The sequence below is a fragment of the Apus apus genome, chromosome 26, assembly GCF_020740795.1.
Source record: "Apus apus isolate bApuApu2 chromosome 26, bApuApu2.pri.cur, whole genome shotgun sequence".
NCBI classification, from domain to species: Eukaryota; Metazoa; Chordata; class Aves; order Apodiformes; family Apodidae; genus Apus; species Apus apus.
The window spans coordinates 4,558,913-4,586,732 of record NC_067307.1 but is presented as its reverse complement, the minus strand read 5'-3'; the positions used below and the strand labels follow the sequence as shown (position 1 = coordinate 4,586,732).

Sequence of the window (27,820 nt, the reverse complement as noted above, 5' to 3'; positions counted from 1 at the left end):
TTATTCCCACTTGTCTTTACAGCATTATAGAGTTTGAAGATGCACTGTAAAATATTCTGCTCTCTTGAAACAGCAGTTGTAAGAGTTATTTATTGAATTAACATTCATCTCAAGTATGGCAGTGATTAAGTACCTATTCACTGCAAGGATTTAACCAAACCACCTGCAATGAGGTCTGTCCAGACTGTCCATCATGGGAGCTGGGTTTTAACTGGAGGCATCCAGATTAGTAGGTGGTTTCTTTGAACTAAATCATGGAGTGTGAATACCAAGTAATCAGAAATAAATTGTTTGAATGATGAAATTCTCCTCTCGTAAGTGATGAACTTTGGAGCGATTAGCTTTAATTGTAAAGTAAATAGACAAGTCTTATTTAATTGGATACTTAAGTAATGTTACTTGCATTGAACTCAGTTATACTTTGAACTATGATACTCAAAGCAAGCAACAAGAGTTCCCGGCATTGTTCAATGTACTATTTAAAAAAAAAATTCTGGACGTTGGAGTAAAAAAGCAAATGGCTTATTCAGAACCTTACATTATTTTTCTTGCCATAAATCACTTAATCCAGTGGCTCCCTGGGAGAACATCAAATGCTTTGAATCCAAGATAATTAATAGAATCATAGAATGGTTGGAGTTAGAAGGAGCCTTAAAGATCATCCAGTTCCAACCCCCCTGCACAGGAAAGGACACCTCCTACTAGATCAAGTTGCTCCAAGCCCCGTCCAGCCTGGCCCTGAATGCATCCAAGGATGGGACTTCTACAACCCAAATTTCCAGCATATTCCTCAAAAGCATTGTAGCTGATGAATCTTGCAGGCAGATTGTGGTATAACAGTTATAATTTAAGGTCTTAAAACTTAAAATATGATGCTGCTTGCATGAAGCACTGTAAGCTTTCTCCTAGAAATTAGCAGATGTTTTGTGCAAACATTTGGAATTCAGAAGTGAAGAGTAATAATTGGAAAAGGAGCAAGCAGAGGAGGGAACTTTTCAACATCTCTTTGTGGTGGAGATTAAATGCTGGGATACGATGTGGTTTTATGGAAGCACACATTGCATCAAATAATTGGTGGAGATAATTGGCTTTCTTCCATGCATTCTTAGTAAATGATGAATAAAGAGTGCTGCTCATAATAGATGTCAGCTTTCAATTAAATGTGCCCTATTCAGGAGTTGGTTCTTTGATGCAAGAACAAGCACATGCCGAGTTCTGAGCTGATGATCCGCACCTTTCAGGTCTTGACAATTAAGCAAGCTCCGGCACTGGGTGACAAGCTTTTACACTTGCGTAAGGCAGCTTTTACTGCCTGGGTGGAGGGAGCTAGATGGCGCCACCGGCCCGTCCTTTGCGTCCACAAATTTGGGTTCAGGAGGTGCATTCCAGGTAAAGTTGAGCTCATTTTTCTCCCCTGGAGCGCTGCGCTCTTGGCCGGCTCAAGGGGCAGAGACGCTGCGTGTGAACGTGGGCAGCAGCTGGCGGTTGGGGGCTACTTTCTGGTGCCTATTTTAATTATCAACTGGTGTCTCATTAGTAGTGCAAGCAGGCGATTGATTTGGAGAGGTAATTCCTTCCCTCGTGGGGTATACAGACTTGATGGCAAGGGCTGTGATGCCGTGAGTTGTGATGTTTAGAAGTGTGAGGGCAGCCTGAAGACAGCCCTGTCCTCCTGCAGAACGAGAAACAGGTCAGGGAGAGAAGAGCAAATTCATGCAGAAGGACTGCATGTTAGTTCAGGGGTTTTTGTTGTTTCTAGTCTCTCACTTCTATTCCTGCCTCCCATTCCGTCTTTGCAGCCTTGAGCATCACTTTTCTATAGTGTTTTTGCTTTAGGAAAGTGAACGAGTCCAGCACAAGAGAATATTGTGTGTTTGCAGTTCTTGGTGAGATTGTGGATTGCTAAACCTTGTCTTATGGAACAGACTTTCAAGATCTGGGACCTCTTGAAAACTGGCTAATTGCTAATAAAAATATTTCAGTGCAAGTTGCACAACAGAGGCTTATGGAAATGCTAACTTGGTGGAGCAAACCCCCATCCTGATTACAGCTGTTGGAGACAGGCATGTAAATATTTATGCAACTTGAATTCTGGGGACCCTGGCTGGGTTTTCTCCCTGTAGATTGACAGGTTATGTAAAACACTTGAACCTCCTCGTTGGGCTTGGACTCTGCTGTTCCTCGGAGCCTGTCCCTTTGCTTACTTTCCGTGTGTGCAGTAACAGTTTATGGCCGGGTGGTGTCTTCTCACATTTCTGCCGTTGTGTAACACGCCGGGATGGTGATTGGACATAGTACAGTTACACAATGGAGTGAGCCCAACCAGATTATAAAAATCCTCCTTCGGGATGTCTGCATCCCTTCAGGCTGCAGCTTGTAACTCCCAGCTGCTGCACTGAGCACAGGCTGGAAGGAAGGTGGTGGAGGAATTGGCTGAGACAGGCTCTAGAAGTTGCAACAGGTTTCTGAAGGTAAGAGCTGCTTTGAATTCAGGCATTAACAGGGATGATTACAAAAATTCAACTGCTGTGGTTTGAGTATTATTTACTAAGAAAATTTAAACCTGAAAAATTCAGGTTTCTGATAACTAAGGTTCAATATCTTAAAAGACTGGCTCAAACTGGGACAAAGACTCAATTTAAAAATTATCACTGTCAAGAGAGATTCAAAAGTGTTTACCCTCTTTCATGTTTACCTGCAAACTTTGGCTTCCTTTTAATTTTTAAAATGGGAGAAATATGTATGAGGTTTATGTAGTAAAAACAGATCCCCAAAGTACAGTATCTTGGTTAGTTTTTGAGTTTTTTTAATTCCAGGTCCTTTATTAAGTTATCTGAAATGGAAGTGAATTTTTTATTTCAAGACAAGCCTAATAAATTAACTCAGTGTGAACTTTTCCAAGTGTGTAATCAGTTACTGGTTTTATTTTACTTACTGGACTAAAACTGTTCTCTTTCAGCAAGGAGTGAGTATCTGTTTCAAAAGTAGATGTAGGAATGCCTAAGCCTTTGGAAAGCAGTTGAAAAAGTTGGCACATTACCCTGATTCCCTTAATAAATGGAATTTTTCCTAGACGAGTCTCTAACTTCACCTTTGTTTTAATGTGATTAAGGTCTTGGAAAAAAGTAGCTTTCATCAAAGTGCCAAGTTTAGAAGTACAAAGAAGGCTGAGAACAGAACCAGTGTGAGCTCAGGTTGCTTTCTGAGTGCCATGAAGGAGCTTAATGAACTGTGTATTAACATCCATAATAACATAGATGTATCTGAATTCTTAGATTATTAATGCTCTGCGGGGGGACTGCAGGGACTGTGTACTGTTATCAGTCAAGTTAATGTGTACCATAAACAGTGAGAGAAGTGTACTGTGCTGCAAGAAGTCTATAAAGCAGTGATGTGTTTTATAAAGAACCGTGATACACTATTTTATTTTTATTTACTGTGGGTGTTGTTGCTATCTGGGGAACTACTACAGGTGCAGTTTGATACAGTCACTTGATGTCAAGCTGTAAAATTGTTATCTCTGAGATTTTGCCTGCACTTCTCTGAAATGTCATATTGTGGTTTCTTCTGTGTATTTGTTTCTTGGCCTCTCGTTAGGACTTTGTGGATGCAGACCATTGTGCAGGTTAGGATGGCATCTCCTGTGGAGGGTGGCACACAGAAACTGGGCAAAACTGTTGCCTACTGGAACAATAAAATGGAAGAGTAATGGGATGAAAGATGAGTGGAGAATGGCTTGACCAGTAATGTTTTTGACCAAACACACCTTCAGATTGACCTATACTTAGTGGAAATACTCATATTTCACATCTTTTTATTTAGAATATCAGCCTAAGTAAGCTCTCTTTTAATAATTTCAGCAGCCAACCATGGAGTTTCTGATCTGTGAGATCCTTTGTTAAACATCTCATTCAGTTGGATTTAAGATCTTTTCTCAACAAGCTCATTCACACAGGAAGTTAATGAGATTTAGCTAATGTGCTTTAAATCAATAGAAGGTTTGAGCTGGGCATAACTTCCCTGTGTGTCTTTGTGTGGACATGCCCTAATAATGTTGGTCAGTTGTTAAGACATACTATTCTGGATGGCAGTCAAAACACCAGCTACTTAAAAATTCAGTAGTGCCTACAAAGAAAAATTTTTCTGTGCTTTGAATATGTACTTTTGAAGTGAAGTGAGAAACTAACTCTGGACTGAAACTTCTTGAAGTGCCCATCAGCTCTTTTTTTTTTTTTTTTTTAACATAAATACTAGGAAGTTTGGGCATATTTAAAATAGCAGTACTTTGTCTGCCTCTGCTGCGGGTAAAGGGAAATGTCTTCTTGTGAACTGTTGTGTTAGGAATTTGAAGTATACTTTTCTTTTTTAAGTATGGATGTAGTTTTCTTTTGAGTGGAGGGGGACAATAATCTCTGTAGCACTTGAGGACATGGTGGCATTTCATTTCAGTGTAGTTTCATTTAGTGGGAAGGAACTCTGGGTGCAAGAGGTGCCTGGTACAGACATCACGAGTGTTTTTTGGACCAAAGAGGCTCAGTTTCAAAATAGCCTGAGGAATAACCTCTGCTTAAGCATGGTTTTTACAAGTAGCAACAGAAGATTCTGCGTGGGTGCTGTGCAGGTTTTTTCACATCTGTAAGATGGTCAGAATTCCCTGGAAGTTTAAGAAAGTGCTCTTTGGGCACATGTATGTATCTGCAACAGTTTGTGGGGTAGAGGAGGACCTCCTGGATCTTATACCCAAGTATCAATCTGGAGATGTGGTGCTCATGGCCATCACTCTGAAGCAGTTGAGCTTGTGGTTGTGGTTCTGCAGACTTAGACTGCATCATGTAAAGAACTCATTGGGTGTTATTAGCCTTGCTGATGAGATTTTTGTTGATGAATCCTTTGAAATGGGGAAGACCTTTTTGCTTGGTAGGAAAACATCAAGTAACTTTTTGGACAACTTGGAGTAGCGAAGTTATTATTCTTTTGATCTCTTGTAACTTGGTCCTGAATATAGAATCATAGAATGGTTTGGGTTGGAAGGGACCTCAAAGATCATCCAGATCCAACCCCCTGCATGGGCAGGGACACCTCCCACCAGCCCAGGTTGCTCCAAGCCCCATCCAACCTGCCCTTCAACACTGCCAGGGATGGGGCAGCCACAGCTTCCCTGGGCAACCTGGGCCAGGCTCTCACCACTCTCACAGCCCAGAATTCCCTCCTCATCTCCAACCTCCATCTCCCTCTGCCAGTTTTCATCCTCCTCATCCCATCCCTCCCTGCCCTTGTCCCAAGCCCCTCCCCAGCTTTCCTGGAGCCCCTTCAGGCACTGGAAGCTGCTCTAAGGTCTCCCTGGAGCCTTCTCTTCTCCAGGCTGAACACCCCACCTCTCCCAGCCTGTCTCCAGAGCAGAGTTGCTCCAGCCCTCCCATCATCTCCGTGGCCTTTCTCTGGACCTTCTCCAACAGGTCTGTATCTTTGCTGTGCTGAGGGCTCCAAAGCCCCTTGATAATGTAGTTTCATTTTTAACAGTTTCTCAGAAACAGTTTCTCAGGCTTGCTGGATTTCTGCTGTTAAATAGCAGATGTGAAGGGCTGTGGTCAGCAGGCTGGGGCGTGAAAGGGGGCATCTTGCTCTAAGGTTCTGTTCTTAATATTAAAACCAACACAACTCAGGACATGTAAAGATACAAACCACAGTGCCTGTGGCTCCCATCAGATGCACAGAACACAAGGTGTGCCTCATACAAGGAAGAGGAGTCTTTGGCTTTTAATACCAGTACAGACCTTTTGTGCAGCGGGCTTAGCTAGAGCCAACAGCAGTCTGGAGAAAGCTGCTGTTCCATAATCAATTGGGAATTGCCTTGCTTTTGTCTTGAGTTGTGTGTCTGGCCAGGGGTAGCTCTATCCTGTAAGTAAACTTGTCTAATTGGAGCCTCCTCAAAATTCCTTAATTGTCTGTGTTGCCGGTCTTGGAAGCACAGAATCACTCCTCTCTCCCAGATCGGTCTGGTGCAGCGTTTGTGTGAAAGGACTTCCTTTCAAAACTTCCCTGATCTCTTGGCATCCATCCTGGCTCCTTATTCAGCTTTCTGCATCTCCCTGGATACTCTCGTGCCGACGTGAGCCGGGTGTTTGCCTCTCCCCCTGCTCTGTGTCTCTTAGTGAACTCTGTCCCACAGCAGTTTCTCTTTAATATGTCCCAGTGCTGTACAGTGGGTTTACTGTTTGGTCTGACTGTACTTTCATAAACTAAACAGAGTAAATGTGGTGCATTTGTTCCTGGCTTCAGTTCTTCTTAGCTGTCCAACACATCAGGAGCTGACAACTTGTCTTCAGTCCTCTTCCAGAAACAGTTCTGCAGGGATCACAGCACTGGGTATGAGCAAGTGAAGTGGGTTTTCAGACTGGTTTTATCTCCTGCTCAGACCTGGTACATTTTAGCAGTAAAATACCCTGACATGCAGGGAGTCCAAGTCACTTTCCACATCTCTGTCATGTGTCTATTGCCAGAAATAGAATCTGGGATGTAGAGGATGCCTTGACTCATATTTAACACAAAGTGTGTTTGAGTTCCAGACCTGCCAAACACTTGAAACTGCTGTTAGAGGTGGTGAAACTCAGGTGTGTTGCTGCAGTTCAGATTATTCAACTCAGAAGGTATTTCAAATGTAGGTGAAGCTAACCCTGCTTGTTGTGAGGTTGGACAACTGCTGGCTGAACGTGAGCTCTGCTTGCAGCGGAAGGTTGTTGTTATTCATGTGAGTCTGACAGCTAATTACAAATAATAAATTGAAGTTTGTAATTAAGGTGTTACTTTAATTTGATGCTAATCTCCTTAGTGTGTGTAACAGCCTGAGCTCTCTTGGCTCTTCAGCCATCTGTAAAAGCCAGAAAGGTGCTGGGCTGGATGCCGTGTCGCTCCTTCCTCGGGGCGCTGTGACATGTGCTTACCAGGTGCTACATGTACAGCAGTGCTCCTGGGAGCCTTTCAATCACTGCACTCTGAGCAATGTGCTGTTTCCTCACCAGCTTGATTCATAACCACACCTGGTTTGCTTCCCTAAAGAATATTTCCCTTGCACAGCAGTGTAGGGCCACCAAATGTACATCAGTTCTTAATTTTACATGGTGGATAGGACCACGGGTACTGATTAACTAGTTAGTTCTGTCTGACACTTCAGTTATGCTAAGAGATGGAAGGGGATACACTTCAGACTAGGTAGAATTCTCCTTTTTAACTCTTTGACCAGCTGATTTACTTGTCCTAAACCTCCCCTCCAGCAGAACTAGCAATACAGCAAACCACAACTATCAGGCAGGCCAATTCCCATTTGTCTTTGGAAACAGCTCTGCCACTTTACAGAGCAGTAAAACATTTGTGATTGTCCAGCAGCTTCTGGTTGTGTCTGGGATTTTAGGAGGCCTGGTACCAGTTCTGAGGAACTGCAGCCCCATCATGAAAAGCACTAAATGAGGCTGCTGAAGTTGTGTTCAATCTTTGTGCCCATTGCTGGGGTTTATTTGCTGGGTCAGCTGTGTGTGTCCTCTCAAAGCAGCTGCACAAATCAGTAGAGAAAGTCTAAAGTATTTTGCCTAACATCTCTGGATGCTTGGCCTGGCTCAGTTGGTAGAAATTTTGAGATCCAGTTGGAATTTGGAAAGAGCCCTCCTGGTTTTAGAAGGTTTTTGTTTTGAGTTTGGCAAATAAGGAAATAAAGGAAGCTACTTGCCTCTTAAAGTTTCTGGGGTGGAAAAAAACCTGCATTATTCTTGCACTTAGGAAAAAGTCATTGTGACAGTCACAGGGGACCCTGAGGTCCAGACTAAGTTTTTTCAAAGGGTCAAGATCTAGATTTGCTTATTGCAAATGTGGAGCTTTGTGGTACTGATACCATACCCTGAGCACAGCCCAGTTCTCATGGTGCCAGTCTGACACCACTGACAAATTGTTGACTCTTCTAATGGATGTTATTAAAAAACCTAAAACAAAACCAAGCAGAAGAGCCCCAAAAACCTGTTGCCCCAAGCCTGTTGCAGTCTGGAGGTCAGAGTGGTTTTGTTTTCTCCAGTCTTTGTTTTGCCAAGCTCTGGATTCAAATGTCAAAGGCCCTCAAACACAGCACTGTGGAGATGAATGCCATCACAGCAGATCAGATCTGTTTTTTTTAATTTGTCTTTTTTAGTTGTTAACTGGGTATTCTCAGACTAATATGAAAAAGTAGGGAACATTTTTAATGTGTTTCAGTCAAAAACTATCAAAGGATGCAGCTTTTAAATAAAACAATGCATACAGTGACGACTTTTTAATGGAGTTCCTGGTCTGTTTTTACTTTCCATAAGCTCTTTATGTCTGTATCTTCTGTCCTGCCTGACAACAAAAAACTCTTGAATTTAGTAAGGGATGAGTTTTCAAAGTATTTTTTAGACAGACTTGCATGTAGTTTGGTACCTTGTGAAATGAGAAGTTTTTCCTGTAGCCTGTCTTGGTATTTAGGTAGATTTCTCTGGGGGAAAACCTTTGTTGTACACTTCAGTGAACATTTTTATTTGTGGCAGAGGTTCCAGAGTAATGACTTGCAACAGAAACTGCAGGAAAAAATAGCAAAGTAGGTTTAATTCCAGTCTGACATTGTACATCTCCATCACTGGCGGTTTCTATCTCTCTTCTAAGTGAACATGGAAATCCATTGTAACTTGTTTAAACAAAATAGGAGCTCCTGTGGTAAAACAGAAAATGTGGCATTGGTGGTCATGAAATTGCAAAGTTTAAGAACTACCATGTGTGTCAAAGCAGACACTCCTGTAACTTTGTGTCCTGTCCCAATGGTGCCACATATGGAAAAGGGAATTTGTGTGTTGGAGGAAAGGAAGAGTGTTGAAGATGCCAAGTGGCCTTTTCCCAGCTCAGAGGGTTTTTGTCTTGTGAACTTGCACCTGGACTATCCCCTGCAGGAGACTGTTTGTCTAGATCCTAATCTTAACTAAAGCATTGTGATCCCATGTCAGCTTTGGCCTTCCTGGTTTAATCATGTATGAACACTGCAGATCATTTGGTATAGAGAGACATGAATGTTAATCAGTATCTGGGTGGAAAATTCACCAAGTCTTCCCATTTGATCCAAGGTGGCAGGTAATTCATTCTACTACATGCACCTAGCTGATGTTGAATGACTTTCGCCCCTTTTTTACATGACTTTTCAGCTTCTGATCAGTTTGATTTGTTACAGGCAGCTATAAAATGTCTGAGTCACCTTGTTAAGCTCTGTTCAGTTGGTGGGATAAGAGGACTGATAAAGAAGTGATATCTTTCAGGTAACCTGATCTGCTACCCAAAGATTTCTGCATCAGTTTGACACTTCTGATTGTAGAGCAAAAGCATTTTGAAAATCTTTGGTTATCATCTGTGCCATTAAGGGCAAGTTTAATTGCTGAGTGGAAGCAAGAAGAGTTGGGAAATTCCTTCTGTTAGTTTTCCTTGGGCCACCCCAGCACACTCAGGTGTAGTGTTAGTGTGCTGAGATGTGTGTGTACCGAACACGCAGTCCCTCTTTTAGGAAATGTAGCTGTTTTTCCTGTCAATTTGGAATTGTTTCATCATCATCATCATCTGGGAGCCCTCATCCACATACAGCTTGTTTGCCTGCTCTCCTGATGGAATTCTCAAGAACAACTCCTGAGGAAGGGTCACATCACCTTTGGGAAACCAACAGTCTTACTGTTTTGCAGTGCCAAATAAAGTGGGATTATATGGTCTTTTCATCAATGGAGATGCTAGTTAATGCTAACTAAGAAGCTTAACGTGCCAGAACACCTTAAACCAGATCTCCTGAGCTGCAGGTTTCCTGCTGGTGTGACTCTTGCCCTGGTGTGTTATTGCCAGGGCTGCATTTGTTAGGGAGGTATAATTCTGCCCTTTCCCTTATGCTTTCCAAGCTGAGATGATAAAGGTGCCAGAGTAAACTACTCCTGTCTCCATGACTGATTTTCCTGGAGAATAAAATATGTCTACATTGACAGAAAAAGGCAGATTCTTTTCTCTTTTTTTTTTGGTGTGTTTGCTTGAAAAAAATTCCTTGGACTGCTACAGGAAAAACAAACAAAACCCCTCAAAAAAAAAATCCCTCAAAACCACCCAGTCCCACTGCCCCCTAAACCTTTACCTAGTGTCTGTCTCTGCCTCCTCTCTAACCCATTCATGTCACCTCTCAGACCTGCAGAGGCAGCTTTGATATGATCATTCCTGTAAAGATCTGGGGAGGAATTGCCATCGATTTGAGCACAAACTTGAGAGCAGACAAACTGATTCTCAGAGCTGAAGAAGCTCCTTCAGAAAGTGGTGGTGGTTGTAAAAATGGGGATGCCATTTTTTCCACCATGGTGTGACAATGAGTACTCAAACTGGTCTTCTCCTTTGGTCTCTTAAGTTCAAGTGAAAAAGAATGACTTATGCTATCTTAATATTTACTTCAAAAAACAAGTCTTAATTAAACCCTTAATTGAAGGTGCTACTTCCCATTCCATTTCGATTTAATTAGGAGTGCTTCAAGGGAATCTCAGTACCCAAATACTATTTCTTATGGATGCATATTTTTCTCTCTTAAAAAATTACATTGCTTTGAAAGTTTAATATCTCTTTAGCCAGAATTTTCTAGCAAACAGGCAATTAACAGCTATTAAAATAACTAAAATATTAGTACTCTATAATTATTCAAGCAGTCTTAAATTGCCCATAGCAGAAGGGTCAAGTTTCAGTATCATTGCAATTACAGTTAGACATTCAAGTTGGTGGCATTTTCCTGAGCAGCATTTTGGAAAGGAGACTTAAAGGAAAAAACTCAGCTTCCCTTTTTTCCTTTCTAATATGTATGTAACTGGTTTGTGGAATGTCCATGACCTGTGTTTCCACCTCTAGCAATTACACTGAAAATGGCATGAACTTGCTTTTGAAGTGACACCAGTGTGTGCTGTGGGTTTTGCTGCTTGACTGTGTTCCTGGTCTTGCAGAAAATTTCACTTGGTATGATTTTGAAAAGGCCATTTTTCAGCTGCTATCATGGCCAGCAGGTTGAGTGAAAGGATTCTGACCCCTCTACTCTGCTCTGGTGAAACCCCACCTGGTGAACTGTGTCCAGTTCTAGAGCCTCCAACATAAGAAGGACATGGAGCTGTTGGAGAGAGTCCAGAGGAGGCCATGGAGATGATCTAAGGGCTGGAGCAGCTCTGGAGACAGGCTGGTAGTGTTGAGGTGTTCAGCCTGGAGAAGAGAAGGCTCCAGGGAGACCTTAGAGCACCTTCCAGTGCCTGAAGGGGCTCCAGGAAAGCTGGGGAGGGGCTTGGGACAAGGGCAGGGAGGGATGGGATGAGGGGGAGTGGATTAAAACTGGAAGAGGGAGATTCAGGTTAGACAGGTTAGAGATTCAGGTGCTGGAACATGTTGCCCAGGGAGGTTGTTGATGCCCCCTCCTTGGAGGTGTTCAAGGGCAGGGTGGATGAGGTTTGTGCAGCCTGGTCTGGTGGCAGGTGTCCCTACTCATAGCAGGGGGATTGGAACCTGATGATTGTTAAGGTCCCTTCCAACTCAAACCATTCTGTGATCTGCTAATTATCAAATGAGAAAGGAATTGTAAGAGTTGATGACTCGTGAGTGTGAAAGGGGCACCAAGGCTGTGGAGGGGGTGTGTTTCTGCATGGATCTTAAATTATTTTTTTCTTTATTACCTTTCTCTTCAATTCTAGGTGCCATTGATGCTAATGATACTTAAAGAAGCATCCCTAATGTCCCAGCTGGATCACTGAGCACTTTTGGGATTCCTGGAGGTGCTGCTGTTTAAAGAAGGGATTGTCCTGAGGATCTGGCCTGTCATCAAAGCAGCATCCCTGTGGGTGCTGGATGCAAGTCCTTGACATTCTGGAAACCATGGGGATTGGTAAGAACACCACTGCCAAATCAGTGGAGGCAGGAGGCTCAACAGAAGGCAAATATGAGGATGAATCTAAACATCCCACCTTTTTCACCTTGCCTGTAAGTAGCAACTTCAGCTGGTCAAGCTCCATGTCAGTCAGTGAATAATGCTCTGTTCTAACCACAGTGTACAAACCCTTCCTTTCCACAAGTGGTTAGTCAATCCTCTTTTGCTACTTGTTATTGTTTAGATCTAAACACAATCAGTGGTGTTGTCTGTAGTGATTTCATGTGTGTGTTCCAAAGCAGAGCTGCTCACAAGACTTGATTCCCCAGGCAGTTCATTAGAGCAATTAACTGTCCCACTGCAGGGCATACCAGAGCCTGGTGCAACTTGACTAAGAGTAGCAGGTGATAGCAAGGAGATTTTTGCTTGTCTTCTTCTCCTTACTGAGATTTTCAGCTGTTTGTTCTGTTGTACATGGCTGCCTCTCAAGAGCTTTCCCAGTCTGCTGCTGGATTCCCCCACCCTGAGCTGACACTGTCCAGGCTTTGAGGAGCTGTGTGTGACATCTCTCAAGTTTCAGTATTCTTTCTTGAGGCTTGGAGCAACCTTGTCTGGTGGGAGTTGTCCCTGCCAGTGCAGAGGGGTTGTAACTTGGTGATCTTTAAGGTCCCTTCCAACCCAAACCAATTCCATGATTCTCTATATCCCTAAAGCTGCTGTTACAGAAATGATTGTTTGCTGTGCTTGTAACATTTTCTGACAAAATGTCAAAGGCAGATATCAAGTGCCAAGGGAGAAGACTGAGTTAAATGGGGTGTGATTGTAAAGAAAATGTTTATTTGCAGACCTTGTGTTTCTTTTTTGTGTTTTATGTGTAAGGTGGTGATAAATGGTGGAGCAACATCCAGCGGTGATCAGGATACAGAGGACACAGAGCTGATGGCCATCTATACCACAGAAAATGGCATAGCAGAGAAGGTAGGTAGTGGTTTTCCTCTAGGTGACAACTCACTCTTGCTTTTTCAGTTCTCCTATTTTTTTACCCTACTTTTACTTGGCTGAGGGATTTTTGTTCTCTAATCAAACATGCTGACTTGCAGGTTCAGGTCGGGCCTGGGGGAGTTCTGTCCTCATGACTCTTCTAGTCACACATTTTGCTTGCAGGACGTGGGGAGTGACTCAGCAAATGTTAGAAGCAGTTAATGCACTTTGACCTGGCACCAAAATTCATAATATGCAATGTCTTCATTCCGTCATTTCCGTTGGCCTTTTGCATGGTTTCCCTGAGAAGGTCATTCTGGTCATCACTTCTTAACTTTCTCTGCATTTAGTCAAGTGAACTGGTGGTGTCAAGGACCTTCAAAAGTGGGATCTTCCCCAATTTCTTGCCATCTCCAACCTCATACACTTTTATTTTCTCTAGTCCTTTTTCCGAGCAGGGGGCTGGTTATGGAGTGACAGCTTTATGAGTGACTTTCAGATCATTCATAAAAACCCTTGGATATTTTTCCTCAGAAAGACCCAGTTGAGATCTCAAAGGAGACCGATTTGGTTGTGATTTTTCCAGTTTTTTTCTCAATTCCTTCGTTCCCCAAACCTGTTCAGTAATAATAATCTTGCAAGCAGAGCTGGTGTGAATCTGGGCTTTTGTTTCAAAAGAGAGTTACTGTAAATCTGAACAGCACCTTTTTCCTCAATGTTTATGTCTAATTAGCTTGGTGGTTAAGCCTTATTTTTGAAAAGCCTCAACTTGTCCATGTTTTTTCAAAGGTCTCAGTTGAAACAAGATGAAAACTCCTTTGGTTCCAAGCAAGGGCATCGTGATGCTTATTTCTTTGAGGCTGTAACTTCTGTTGGGGCAAGGATGACATCAAAGGATGTAGTTCAGGTTTTCTAACTTGGACCTCAGAATTCATTTCTGAATTTCAGATTTAAAATGTGCTCTGAACAGGTGATTCTGAGAGAGGTTCTGGATTGTTACATTTTGGAAGAATGTTATGAATGCCAGGATGTGCCTTCATATACTCTGTCTCTCACAGATTGTCTTCCTCTGTGTCCTGAATACATCTCTTCTACCTTCTTGATCATACTGATATTTTGATGGACAAATTTGGGCAACTCTTGAGGTGTGTCTGTGATGGCTGCTTTTTTGGAGCATGCTCAGACTAGCATGGAGAGGGACAATCTGATAAAAGCCTTGAACAAAACGTGCTGGGATGAAATTGTGCAACTGAGATGAGCAATCTCTAGACATCAAAGCTTGTCTTCATGGCCTGTTTTTACCAAGAGACTATTTTTCTCCTTTCCACTTGATCCATGTATAAATAATGATAATTCACCTTAAAGAGACCATGAGTTTTTAACCAACCAAATCAGCTTGACTTAAAGGTTTGCTGTGGCTTACAATGAATGAACAGTGAAGGGAGGGGCTGTAGCAATTTAACAACCTCAAGTATGGAGATAATGTTTCTGGTGATTTAGGTAAACTTCCTGCTTTTCACTCAAAATAAGTGTGTGCTTGAGGAATGTTCTTGACTTTCCATTCCTCCTGACATCATTCCCCAAAAAAGCAAATGAAAGACCTTGACTAGTTGCTGGAGGATGCTCAATGCTTTCCTTGTTTCACAGTATTTGTTAGCTGAAACAAACTATTTGATGATAAATTGCTCCATCTCTATACAATAAAAAATGCTGTGCTGCTTACTGCTTAGCAGGATTAATTTGAACATGTGCTGGCTTTTTATTGAAGGTATTTCTCTAAAGGTCTTGTTCATAGAATCCCTTAGGTTGGGAAAGACCTTCAAGATCATCCAGTCCAACCATTAACCCTGCTCCCCCAAATCCAGCACTGAGCCATGTCCCCAAGTGCCACATCTATTTGACTTTAACACATCCAGGGATGGTGACTCAACCAGCTCCCTGGGCAGCCTGTTCCAATGCCTGACAACCCTTTCAGTGAAGAAGCTCTTCCTCATGCCTGGTCTAAACCTCCCCTGATGCAGCTTGAGGCCATTTCCTCTTGTTCTATCACCAGTTTCTTGTGAGAAGAGTCCAGCACCTGCCTCTTTACAACCTCCTTCCAGGCAGTTGCAGAGGGCAATGAGGTCTCCCCTCAGCCTCCTCTTCTTCAGACTAAACAGCCCCAGTTCCCTCAGCTGCTCCTTGTTCTCAGGGCCCTTTGCCAGCTTGGTCACCCCTCTTTGGACACACGCTAGCACCTCAGTGTCCTTCCTTGAAGGTTGAAGGTTTTTTACCCCCTCAACCTTTTCCCTCCATTTTTATCTCTGTCTCATTTTCTCCCCATTTATATGTAATTCTGTGGGTTTGGTTTGTTGGGTTTTTTTTTCCCCATTTTTGCTTTGTCCCACTTTTGGCCAATTAAAAATTAAAAAGAAAAAGAATTAGTCTGATCACGATCTGGCACGAAAAGGTGCAGTTCATTCCTGGCAGTTCCCTTGGGCATACCTGGCAAGCAGAAGCACACCATCAGTGCATGGAACCAGCAGGCACATGCTTGGGATATAAAAGGGCTAGTGACTACCTAGTGACTTAACAGCAGGATAGGCAGACCTCACCCTGGTTCTCAAATTCCTCATTGTTCAGTCTTGGTCTCTTTTACATCTCTTCCCTTCAGCCATTATCTGCTCAATGTCTGGTGAAGGTGAAAATTTCATCTTTGAAAGCAGATTAAGTCTAGGTTTTGGAAGGAATGAGGAACTTTGCCATGCAGGACGGACATTGTTCTGACAATTATGGGGTCATGGAATGGTGAAGGTTGGAAGGGACCTTAAAGATCATCAGGTTCCACCCTCCTGCTCTGAGCAGGGACACCTCCCACCAGATCAGGCTGCTCAAGCCTCATCCAACCCGGCCTTGAGACCTCCAGGGAGAGGACGTTCATGACCTCCCTAGGCAAATTGTTACAATGCCTTCCTACCCTCATGGTGAAGAATTTCTTCCTGATGTTTAACCTAAATCTCCACTCTTTCAGTTTAAATCCATTCCCCCTTGTCCTATCCCTGTCCTGTCCCTGCCCTCTCTGGTGAAAAGTCCCTCCCCATCTCTCCTGTAGGCCCCCTTTAGGTGTTGGAAGGCTGCTATAATTAAACCTTAAAATTAGAAAGTCTTCTGTTTGAAGACCTATAAGCTTCACTTTCAAAGGGAGACCTTAAATTGGTTAGCAACTGTCTCTGTGCCCAAAGAGAGCTTTCTGTGTGCCGTGGATGAGTTGACTTGTTCCTGGGCCTGTTCCTGGGCTCATCATCTTGTTCTGTGCACATAGATGTAACAACAAATGAAAAGCTCTGAAGGAACCAATAACTTACTTCCTAGTGGAAACAGGTAATTGCTTCTGCTTTTTGGTGCCCAAAGAAGATGGGGGTGTAATGAATATTGTTTGTGATACAATAGATTGACAGGTATAAAAGTTAAAGGATGTACTTGATATGCAGCCTCATCATTCCTATGAAGAAAAGTCAGTGCTCAGCACTAAGGGGCACATTTAGGTAGCTACTGGCAAAATTAGAAAAGGTAGAAAAGAGGCAGAAAGATGGGTTTTCAAAAGGCAGGGGCCAAAACAGAGCCACCAATCTGCACAAATCACTCACTGGATTTTTAGAGAACCTAGTATCCTGCACGGAGACATCATGAACTTGGAATATCCCATTTCTGTCCATCCTTGGGAGGAGTAAGGCAGGTTGCTCAGTGCGAGGTGATTTATCTCTCCATGCTGCAGTCAGGTGGGGAACTACCCACAGTTTGTTCTTCTCAATCCCTGCTGCTATTTGGGTGGCCTCAGCAAGCCAATGTTGACGTGATTCATGAAGCAAACAGTTAATTTCTGCTGATACCTCTCAGTGCCTACCCCAGCAGCAGATGTTGTAACCATTCTGACTCTTCCTTCATGACCTCTGCCTCTCTGGAAGCGTGTGATGACCTCTTAGTCAAAGTGTTGAATAAACAGACAGTTTCACTGGTGAGCAAAGTTCTCAGGTGGAGAACGTGGTGCAGTGAAATGGAGAGGTGAGGCAATCATGCAAACATGTATATTTTTTATATATATATATATATATATATATATATATATATATATATATGTAGGTGTGTGGGTAGTCTCTGGGAGAAGGTTAAAAAACCAGCTTTATAACAACAAAGTGTCACAGGAGCTTCTCTGGGTGAATCTTTGTTTTCCTGAGAGAGTTCTTGGAAGCAGCCTGTAGTGATGACAGATCATAGATTCACAGAATCATCCTAGTTGGAAGGGACCTTGAAGATGATCAAGTCCAACCATAACCTAAATCCCCCTACTATAACCTGATTTACCTGTTCAGTGCTTAAATCATGTGGCTTAACGCTATATCTACATTTCTTTTAAACACTTCTAGGGATGGTGACTCTACCACCTCCCTGGACAGCCTATTCCACTGTCCAACCACTCTTTGGATAAATAAATTCTTTCTAATATCCAGTGTAAACCTCTCCTGCTGTTTGCCCACAGCTAGGTTGGCTGTTGAGGCTCCTCCTGCCTGTCTCTGGGTCGGCTACTCTGTGCCCTGCTTGAATCACACAGAATTGCATTGGCAGGAGGACATGTTTGGTTCTTCCCCTAAGTTTCAGGTAGAGAGCAGAGGTGTACAAGTTCACTGCTGCTCAGTGCTCTCCCTCCAACGTGAGGTGAAGCTCTAAAACTCAGGTTCCTGATTTTTTGTTGTTGTTGTTCATTTAGCATTTTTTAGAGAATCAGGTTGGAAAAGTGGTCTTATTTTTCAGGCAATGAAAACATGACGTTGGTGCTGCAAATTGGCAAGATGGTTTGTGCAGTGGACAATTTCCTTTACTCATCTGCTTAGGATGTGTATCTTATTTAACCTAACCCTGGTGAGCAGATTGCCTGCTGCTAAATGTGGTTTGAGTCTTCTGAAACGAGTGTTCCTGTGTTTTGCTTTTCCATTGGAATAACTTGACCTTATAGCACTGGGGTCATTTACACTCCTTGGATTTGGATTAATCCAATGGCATTTGTTTTCCCAACAGAAATTGGAGGTAAGAGGAAAGTACCATGAGGTCAGTTGGGCTTCCCTGACCTTGTAGATGATGAAGCAAGTGGAGATGATCTAAGCATCATCTCTGAATGTGTTGTTTTGAAGAAATAAAGACCATTTGAGGCAAAGTCACGAGTCTGGCGAAGTTCCTGGTCTTTGTGTAAGGCTACTTCATGTGAGCTTGTTATGTGGATTAGGTCAGAACAGTTGTTATATAAGGTATTTTTTTGGATAGTTGAGCTGAAATGATAAAACCTGCTACTTCCTCCTGCTTTTGTTGTTTAGTGTTTTGGCTTTGGAGCCTTGAGATGTTTGTTCTCAGGAATTTCAAAACCAGAGAGTCCGAACCAACCGATTCTACCAAGTTGTGAAGAAGAAATGATTGAGCTGAATCTTGTTTTAATGGTAAAGCTGCAGGGGTTTTGATGTGGGTGCACGTGTGGCCACTTGTCCCTTGGCTCTCTGCACACGAGGGCACATGCTAGGCCAGAATGTGGTCTAGCTTAAATTCCTGTAGGTTTGGAAGGAGTCTGGTTGAGTAACATAAGTTGGCTGTGGATGCATTCAGTTACAATGCTGAGCATTCTTGTTGACTGTTTGAACTTGGGGTGGAAGCAAAAATAACAAACCAGGACTCAAACTGAGTAAGAATGAAGTGGGGAAGCGATTATGATGATGAGGAACTTTCTTGCCTGTGATTTTGCTCTCTTACGAAAGGATAACCATTCTGCTTTGAAAACAGCTCTTGTTGACTCTTCTGCTTAGTTCCAATTCTTATTTTCTTTTATTTTTTTTTCCTTTAAATAAACAGCCCTATCATGATAATCCTGTTTTTGGGCACCTTTTGGCTGCCTGATCAGTTACACCATAAATTAACAATTGTTGTGCTGGTATAAACAAGCAGGGAATGTGTGAAGAAGGACTAAGAAGTGACTGTGTTGGGTACAAATTCAGTAGCTCCAGCCGGAGATGAGCTCGTTGTCAGAGGTAAAAGGCTTTAAAAATGGAACCACTCAGCATTGCCTGGGAGAGTATATTGGAGTATCTGGGAATTGCCTGATAATACACATTGAATTTATTCATGTATGATAGTAACCTAGTGTTGCCTTTTGTGTCCTCTCCCACTTTTTTTATCCTCTCCACCTCTTTTCCCTGTTGGCACAGAGCTCCTTGGCAGAGACACTGGACAGCAGTGGCAGTTTGGACGCCCAGAGAACTGACATGATTTACACCATCGAAGATGTTCCTCCTTGGTATCTCTGCATCTTTTTGGGCTTACAGGTGTGTTTCCAACCAGCTATAATTTGTTTTTCTCTGTAACTTTTCACAAGACTGCAGCATTTTAGGTGCACTTCGTTGCATTTGTGTATGTGATGATTTTAGTCTTCCCAGGCTCTCACAGAAGAAGGTGTTAGAATAGTTTCTCCTGAAGTTGATCACAAAGATGACTGTGTTGATAATGATCTATATTAATGTTTTCTGGCTTATGCATTTGTGAGCTTCCATATTTATCCTCCTAAGAGGCAGTTAGTAAATAACTGAGCAAATGTTGAGTGTTAATTGTCAGAAAGTTATATGTGACACCTCTGGAATTAAAAATGGAGAGAGAAAGAAGGGTTTAGTCCTGAAATCTTGACTCTTAAAGCTGCTGCTGTAGTAATTTCAATTCTGCAAGCTTGATGGCATTGTCCTGGCCCTGTAGGCTCACTAAGAAGCGGAGCAGGGAAGTTCTTCACTCCTTGGAGTTAGAGTGTGTGCTTCCTGCAGTGGGCAGGACTGTGGTGGAGAGCTGGACCCTATTACCAGCTCAGCCACTCCCTTGTGTGAGGCAGAGCTAATTTCATCTCCTTTCTTTCTTGAATGGTAGTAGTATCTGTCCCACAGGAATGCTGAGAATTTGTTAGTATCTGTAAAGTATGTTGAGATCTCCAAACAAACACATTCCAAAGCATCCTTTTTACTTCTGCCTTTCTCAAGGACAGGCAGTTCCCTAGGGATGATGTTTTCACTTGTATTGTTGAATATGGTTCCTCATGTTTGTCTGTTTGTTTAAATGTGTTTGAATTGAGTAAGAATGAATGAGTACCCAGTTTCTGGTACTTGTGAACTCATTTGCAGCCTGGCTTGTGTGTGCTCTTAAGTTTATTTGTAAGCTCATGGTTTTTCAGGCGGTTGCAAGTGAATGGAGTTATTTATCTGCTTTGCTGACCTGTTTGCAGCACAGTTACCTAGATACCTCCTCATCAGTAACCATGTAGCTGTGTCAATAACCTATTTTATCCTACAGAAATAGCGAGCAGGAGCAACACCCTGGTAGTGGCTGGACTTGGAAGGAAAATACTTGAAGAAATGTTAGGACCAGGAACTGTCAATTTTGGATTATTCCAAAGCAAAAATCTCCAATGCAAGAGAAAAGATGGTTATGAATGTATTTCCTTCTCAACACTGGCTGCAGGATTAACAAACCTTTTTTGTCTTCACAGCATTACTTAACATGTTTCAGTGGAACTATAGCTGTGCCCTTTTTGCTGGCTGATGCCATGTGTGTTGGATTTGACCAGTGGGCTACCAGCCAGTTGATTGGGACCATCTTCTTCTGCGTGGGCATCACTACATTGTTACAAACAACTTTTGGGTGCAGGTGAGACTCTAGACTTGTTTCTAGTTGTTGAGATGGTGATAAGACTAGAAATCTGGTGGGGTTGCCCGGTACTGGGCACTGGGGAGGCCTCACCTCGAGTCCTGTCTCCAGCTCTGGACCCCTCTCTTCAAGAGGATCTTGAGGTGCTGGAGCAGGTCCAGAGGAGAGCAGCGAGGCTGGTGAAGGGACTAGAGGGAAAGTCTTATAGGGAGAGGCTGGGGGAGCTGGAGTTTTTTAGCCTGGAGAAGAGGAGACTGAGGAGGGACCTTCTCAATCTCTACAACCACCTGAAGGGAGATTGGAGTCAGGTGGGGTTGGGTTCTTCTCCCAGGCAACCAGTGACAGGACGAGAGGGCCTGGCCTGAAGCTGCTCCAGGGGAGGTTTAGGTTGGATATCAGAAAGCACTCCCTCATGGAAGGGGTGATCAGAATGGACTGCCCAGGGAAGTGGTGGAGTCACCCTCCCTGAAGGTGTTTAAGGAAAGGCTGGATGTGGCACTTAGTGCCATGGTCTATCCAGTGTGGTGGTGTCAGGTCATAGGCTGGACTTGATGATCTCGGAGGGCTTTTCCCAATAATTCTGTGATTTCCAGGATGCAGTCTGAGATCCAAGAGGTATTTAGCCTGTTTTCAAACATGAAACACAAGATACCAGGTCAAACACAGGGCAGTTAGAAAAAGCTTTTGGAAAGCTACTCCCAAAAAAAGGTGGATCTGAAATCAGAGAAGGCATTCCAAGGATAAGAAAATACAGCAGGGAGAGGGAAGAAGGAGGAGGAGGAGGAAAATCCGTGAGGACAAAGAGGATAGAAGTGTTTCTTGGGGAAACATTAATATCCCCTGGTAAAGAGGAATAAATTCTGCTATTTTTATTAATTTTTTTGAATGATACAATATTCTGGCCAGGTGTGCTGGAAATTGTGTGCTGGAAAGTGCTTTTCAGTTAAAAAAAGGTGGAGAAAAATGATGAGGATAACGTTTTAGTCTGTGAACTGAGTGTCTCTGTTACTTTCCAATACAAACAAATTGTTTTCATAGAATCATAGAATGATTTTTATTTATTAGTTGCTCTGAGTTGCAACTTTCTTGAGTTGGGAAGAAGCACAAGCATGTACAGGGATGCCTGTACCTCTCCTTTGGTCTGCTCTGCTTAGGAGGATGCAAGAGACCAATTCAGGTGTCAGCAAATGCATCAAAAGTCTGGTGTTGGTAAGAACAGGATGTTCTAAGTTTTACTGACATGAGGATTAATACTGTTTTTTAAACATGTTTTACAGTGAACACTGTGGGAAAGATTTTTACATGTTCACTTAAAATTCTGTTGACTCTGCCTGTGAGAAACAGGAACAGCTAAAACCTGCAGAGTTATTTCCTGCATGTACTTTCATAAACCAAGAGCGAGAAGTAAAACCAGAAAAGTGTGGATTTTAAGAGTGTGCCCTCGTATGGTTACTTGAATGATTCATGGGCCATTTAGTTCAGCTTGAGAGCAATGCAAGCTGAGATCGTAGTCATAGAATGGTTTGAGTTGGAAGGGACCTTAAAGACCATCTAGATCCAAACCCCCCTTGCATGGGCAGGGACACCTCCCACCAGCCCAGGCTGCTCCAAGCCCCATCCAACCTGCCCTTCAACACTGCCAAGGATGGGGCAGCCACAGCTTCCCTGGGCAACCTGGGCCAGGCTCTCACCACCCTCACAGCCAAGAATTCCCTCCTCATCTCCAACCTCCATCTCCCTCTCCCAGTTTTCATCCATCCCCCTCATCCCATCCCTCCCTGCCCTTGTCCCAAGTCCCTCCCCAGCTTTCCTGGAGCCCCTTCAGGCACTGGAAGCTGCTCTAAGGTCTCCCTGGAGCCTTCTCTTCTCCAGGCTGAACACCCCAACTCTCCCAGCCTGTCTCCAGAGCAGAGCTGCTCTAGCCCTCTCATCGTCTCCTTGGCCTCCTCTGGACTTACTCCAGGATCTCCTCCTCTGATGTTGAGGTCTCCAGAATTGGACACAGTTCTCCAGGTGGGATCTTGGATTCCAACAGAATATGGCGCAACACCCACCGTATTTTTAAAGATTTATCTAAGAAACAGAAGATTTGGGTGGGAAAAGTTCTCTCAATAGGGTGCAGAAGACAAGCCTGTGGTTGATCCCTTGTAGATCAACTTTTAATCCAAATATTTTCCAAATACTTTAGGTTTTCCAATGTAATCTCTAATTGCTATTTTAGTCAGCTTCATTGTCTTTTTTTTTTTTTTTCCCCTTGGAAAAACCTTGCCTTTATTATTTTATTAAGTCTTTTTAAACTTATGAAACCACCCCACTGTTTTTTATGAAAAGTTCAGTCCCAGCTCCCTCAGCCTTTCCTCATCAGGGAGATGCTCCAATCCCCCAGCCGTCTCTGTTCCCCTCCCCTGGACTCTCTCCAGCAGTTCCCTGTCTCTCTTGAACTGGGGAGCCCAGAACTGGTCCTAATTCTCCAGATGAGGCCTCACGAGGGCAGAGCAGAGGGGCAGAATGATCTCTCTCAACCTGCTGACCACGCTTTTCTTCATGCACCTCAGGATTCCATTGGTCTTCTTGGTCACAAGAGCACATTCCTGGCTCATGGGTTGTTTACTCTCTACCAGAACTCCCAGATCCTTGTCCCCAGATCTGCTCTCCAGCAGGTCCACCCCTCACCTCTGTTGGTGCCTGGTTCCTTCCTCCCCAGATACAGGACCCTACACTTGCCCCTTGTTGAACCTCATGAGGTTCCTCTGCCCAGCTCTCCAGCCTGTCCAGGTCTCTGGATGGCAGCACAGCCCTCTGCAGTGTCACCACCCCTCCCAGTTTGGTGTCACCAGCTGAGGTCACACCCTGTCCCTTCTTCCAGGTCATCGATGAAGATGTTTCACAAGACTGGGCCAAGTACTGACCCCTGGGGACACCACTGACCACAGGCCCCAAGTGGACCCTGCTCCACTGGTCACAACCCCCTGAGCTGTGTCACACAGCCAGCTCTCCATCCACCTCACTGCCCACTCCTCCAGCCCATAGCACTTCATAGAACTGAAGTTTGTTATACTTTGGGATTTTTCCCCTGACTAATCACAGAAAATTAGGGGTTGGAAGGGACCTCCAAAGATCATCGAGTCCAACCCCCCTGCCAGAACCGGACCAAAAAAAAACAAACTAGGGCAGGTCACTCAGAAAGGCATCCAGGTGGGTCTTGAAAATCTCCAGAGAAGGAGACTCCACAACCTCTCTGGGCAGCCTGTCCCAGGGCTCTGTCACCCTCACAGGGCAGAAGTCCTTCCTCATGTTGAGGTGGAACTTCCTGGGCTCCAGTTTGAATCCATTGCCCCACGTCCTGTCCCAGGGCACAAGTGACAAGAGCTTGTCCCTGCCTTCTTGCTGCCCTCATGTGTTATAGACATTAATTGAATCCCCCCTCAGTCTTCTCCTCTCTAGACTGAACAGCCCCAGGTCTCTCAGCCTTTCCTTGTATGACAGATGTTCCAGTCCCTTCATCATCCTCGTAGCCTCTGTTGGACTCTCTCCAGTAGATCCATGTCCCTCTGGAACTGGGGAGACAGAACTGGACCCACTACTCCAAGTGAGGTCTCACCAGAGCAGAGGGGGAGAAGAACCTCCCTTAATCTGCTGGAGACACTCCTCTTAATGCACCCCAAGTTACCATGGGCCTCCTTGTCCACAAGGGCACATTGTTGTCCCATGGAGAACTTGTTGTCTACCAGGACTCCAAGGTCCTTCTTCACAGAGCTGCTCTCCAGCAGATCTAATCTTAAGCTCTTTCTATTACTGACTATAAAGTGATTTGGGGCTCTTGCAGGAACCAGTGTGGTCCCATCATTTTGAAATTCTCTGTTCCTTCTGTGTAATCCACCTGTATAATCCCTCTGTGGTGGGTTAGGTTGTTTTTTACCTTTCCAGTGACTTCCACTTGGGAAGTTGATGTTTATTTACTGAGGATACAATTGTGTTGGGATCTTAAAAAGAAATTAGCTCCTATTTGAGGAGAAAATCTCTGTGGTTGAATGTTTTGTAACAATGTCACGTGTGACTCTGGTTTTATGCAAGGATGGGCAGGGGATAGGACAGTGATGTTCTCGAGAGGAGATTTGAAAGTATTTCTTGGCAAGTCTGTCAGCTGCAAAGTGTTTCAGCAAATAAAGCCACCACGGTTTCAAAAGGTCAAATTCCATAGTTTCGAAGTACTTAGAAGATGGATTTAGCTCAATTACGAGGCAAGGGTTGTGGTCAATTTGGTACCCATGCTAATTTTAGGAATTCAAGCTATTTATTAGATTATGTAAGAAGCCAAAAGATTTGGCAGGGATTCGGGGTAATTAGTATGACTGAGGCAATCAAATACAGCTTTAATATACCTAAATATTGTAGGTTTTCTTGCTGTGCCCATCGCTACATTGTCTAAGCATTCTGACATCTGTGTGGAATGTTAAGATAATGAGGACATTTCCAGATGACTTTTACTGCACAAAAGTTCTGACTTCACAAGAGTTGGTTCCAAAATTGGGCAACTTGGAATCATAGAATGACTGAATGGTCCATGTTGGAAGGGACCTCTGGAGATCATCCAGTCCAACCCCCCTGCTAGAGCAGGATCCTCTAGAGCAGGTCCCACAGGAACACCTCCAGGTGGGGCTGGAATGTCTCCAGAGAAGGAGCCTTCACAGCCTCTCTGGGCAGCCTGGCCCAGGGCTCCGTCATCCTCACAGGAAAGAGTTCTTCCTCATGTTGAGGTGGAACTTCCTGTGTTCCAGTTTGTGTCCATTGCCCCTTTTCCTATCACAGAGCATCGCTGAGAAGAGCCTGGACTCTCCTTCTTGTCACCCATCCTTCAGATATTTGTAAACATTAATAAGATCCCCTCTGTCTTCTCCAGACTAAGAGGCCCCAGGTCTCTCAGAGAGCTTTCATTGATTTCGTTGAGGCCTTCTTCAGGCATCTGGATGTGGAAGTCACCTTCAGGCCTTAAAATTAACACCTTTGACTAGGCTAGAACATCCCTTCTCTATGGGCATGCTGCATCCTGGTTGCCGTGGGAACCAGCATTTTAAATTCCCTGACTTCTGTGAACATGCAAAATTGTAGCTGTGATGTATCACAGAATCAATCAAAATGTCACAATTTGGACATAAAATTAAGATGATATCCCAGTTGTAAACTGGTGATACTTTACCCAGCTAATAATGACTTAGCAATGGGAAGGGTAATCAACAAGTCATGTTCCAAACTGCAGCTCTTCCTTCAGGAAGGGATTGCTCTTGGTTGGCTGATTTTTACTAAGAAATTAATAAAACAACCAGACAACACTGGGTTTTTTCTGCTTAGGGGGAAAAAAAAAAAAACCCCACAAACAATATTTTGAGCCCACTGGCCCTTTTTTTGGGAAATATTCCAAGTTAATTGTCTCATAGAAAGGTTGAGGGGATAGCTAAGTAAGACCTACTGCATACAGTTCTGGTGCCCTCAGCACAAGAGAGATCTAGATCTGTTGGAGAGGGTCCAGAGAAGGGCCACCAAGATGATCCAAGGGCTGGAGCAGCTCTGCTCTGGAGCCAGGCTGGGAGAGTTGGGGTGTTCAGCCTGGAGAAGAGAAGGCTCCAGGGAGACCTTAGAGCAGCTTCCAGTGCCTGAAGGGGCTCCAGGAAAGCTGGGGTGGGACTTTTCACCAGAGAGGGCAGGGATAGAGGATAAGGGGTAATGGTTTTAAACTGAGAGAGGGGAGATTTAGGTGAGATATTAGGAAGAAATTCTTCTCTCTAAGGGTGGTGAGGAACTGGGATGGGTTGCCCAGGGAGGTTGTTGATGCCCCATCCCTGGAAGTTTTTAAGGCCAGGTTGGAGGAGGTTTTGTGCAACCTGGTCCAGTGGTTGGGTTCCCTGCTCATGGCAGGGGGATTGGAACTGGATGATCTTTATGGTCCCGTCCAACCTTAATGATTCCAGGGTTCTATGACATGCTAAGATCTTAATATTAAATATGATTGAAGGTATTTTTTGTGATACAAAACTGATGATCTGGACCGAAGCCTCAGCTCAAGTGACTTCATCACTGGGGAATGTGTTTGCAATGTGTATTTCCAACATCATCAGGGGGGGCACAGGGTGGTGTGTAGGTGGGACAGAGGAGTAGCAGCTTGTTATAGGTATTGCATATTTTGCCATGGGCACCGGCTTGCTCAGTTGGCTTCATGAACCTTGAAAAATAAGATGAATCATTCACTCCTGCCTCCCAACCCTTTCTTCACCAAAGATGAAGTGTTGATTTTTTTGCTTGAGGAAACTTGGAAGGGAATTGTTTGCCAGTCAGTTGTGCTCAGGTGGCTCCTGTCTTTTTTTGAAGTTTAATTTCTAGTGGTGTTCTCAATGTTTATGGTAAGTGGCTCAGCTTTTTATATTGCTCATGGCCCAGACTCCTTCCCAGTGGTGGTTCAGCTGTTCTGACCTCCTGCTTGGGAACTTTACAGCCACCATTAGCAACACAGAACCATCTAAGTTGGAAAAGACCTTTTAAGATCATAAAGTCCAGCATGCTTCTGGTTTGAGCTTTTCTGTGTTAAACATGTATAGGATTTTTTTCCCAACATTTAATTTTGCCCCCTTCTTTATGCCTTTTCTGACCTTTTTCTGCATCTGCTCCAGTCAGATCTTTTTTCCTTTACTGGTGTTTGCACTGGCATTGAGGTGCTTATCGAGGCTGTAAACCAGCCATAAACATGGGGCACTAACCAGGGCCAGATGAAGAGTTTAGTTCCACATGGTACAGTCTGATAGAAGCTGATTACAACCCATAAGTTACAGTGTTAATAGAACAGTTCAAAGTTCATCTTCTCTCTAGTCAAGTAACATCTGGATATTTGTGATGTTTTGCAAGGTACAGGTGATTCAATAAATACGTGGTTGGTGCTGGTAGATGCTTTTTTAGATCTTCAACTTCTTGGGAAGTGTAAACACCAACGCTAAGAATGTAATCTTGAAATTCTTGCAGCCTTTGTTTTTATTGTTGCCAGCCACCTGGAACATCTAATCAGCTCTTATCAGCCTAATAGTTGTTTAGACACACACTTAAAGATGAATGTATAAATGACTGTGCTTCAAGTCATGCTGAGGGAAGGTCCTGAGGATGCAGTACTGAGGAGCTCCAGCAAGGAGCTTCTTTAATGTGGTGGGATGGTAAATCTGCAGGTTCAGCAGTCTGGCTGGTAGGTACATCAGAACG

At 43.7% G+C, this 27,820-nt stretch overlaps 1 protein-coding gene across 3 annotated transcripts in view; it reads left to right on the top strand.

Annotated features, from left to right (window-relative positions):
• SLC23A2 (solute carrier family 23 member 2) overlaps window positions 1-27,820 on the top strand; it is a 62,305-nt gene that overhangs the window by 12,991 nt on the left and 21,494 nt on the right. For 2 of the 3 annotated variants that reach the window (XM_051640629.1, XM_051640630.1), the window contains 4 exons: window positions 11,727-12,012; window positions 12,779-12,877; window positions 19,105-19,221; window positions 20,424-20,581. In XM_051640629.1, the coding sequence (XP_051496589.1) occupies window positions 11,881-12,012; window positions 12,779-12,877; window positions 19,105-19,221; window positions 20,424-20,581 (506 nt within the window). In that variant the 5' untranslated portion in view covers window positions 11,727-11,880. Of the gene's footprint in view, window positions 1-2,379; window positions 2,472-11,726; window positions 12,013-12,778; window positions 12,878-19,104; window positions 19,222-20,423; window positions 20,582-27,820 lie in introns of those variants that run through there. The other variant, XM_051640631.1, reaches the window with a different exon arrangement.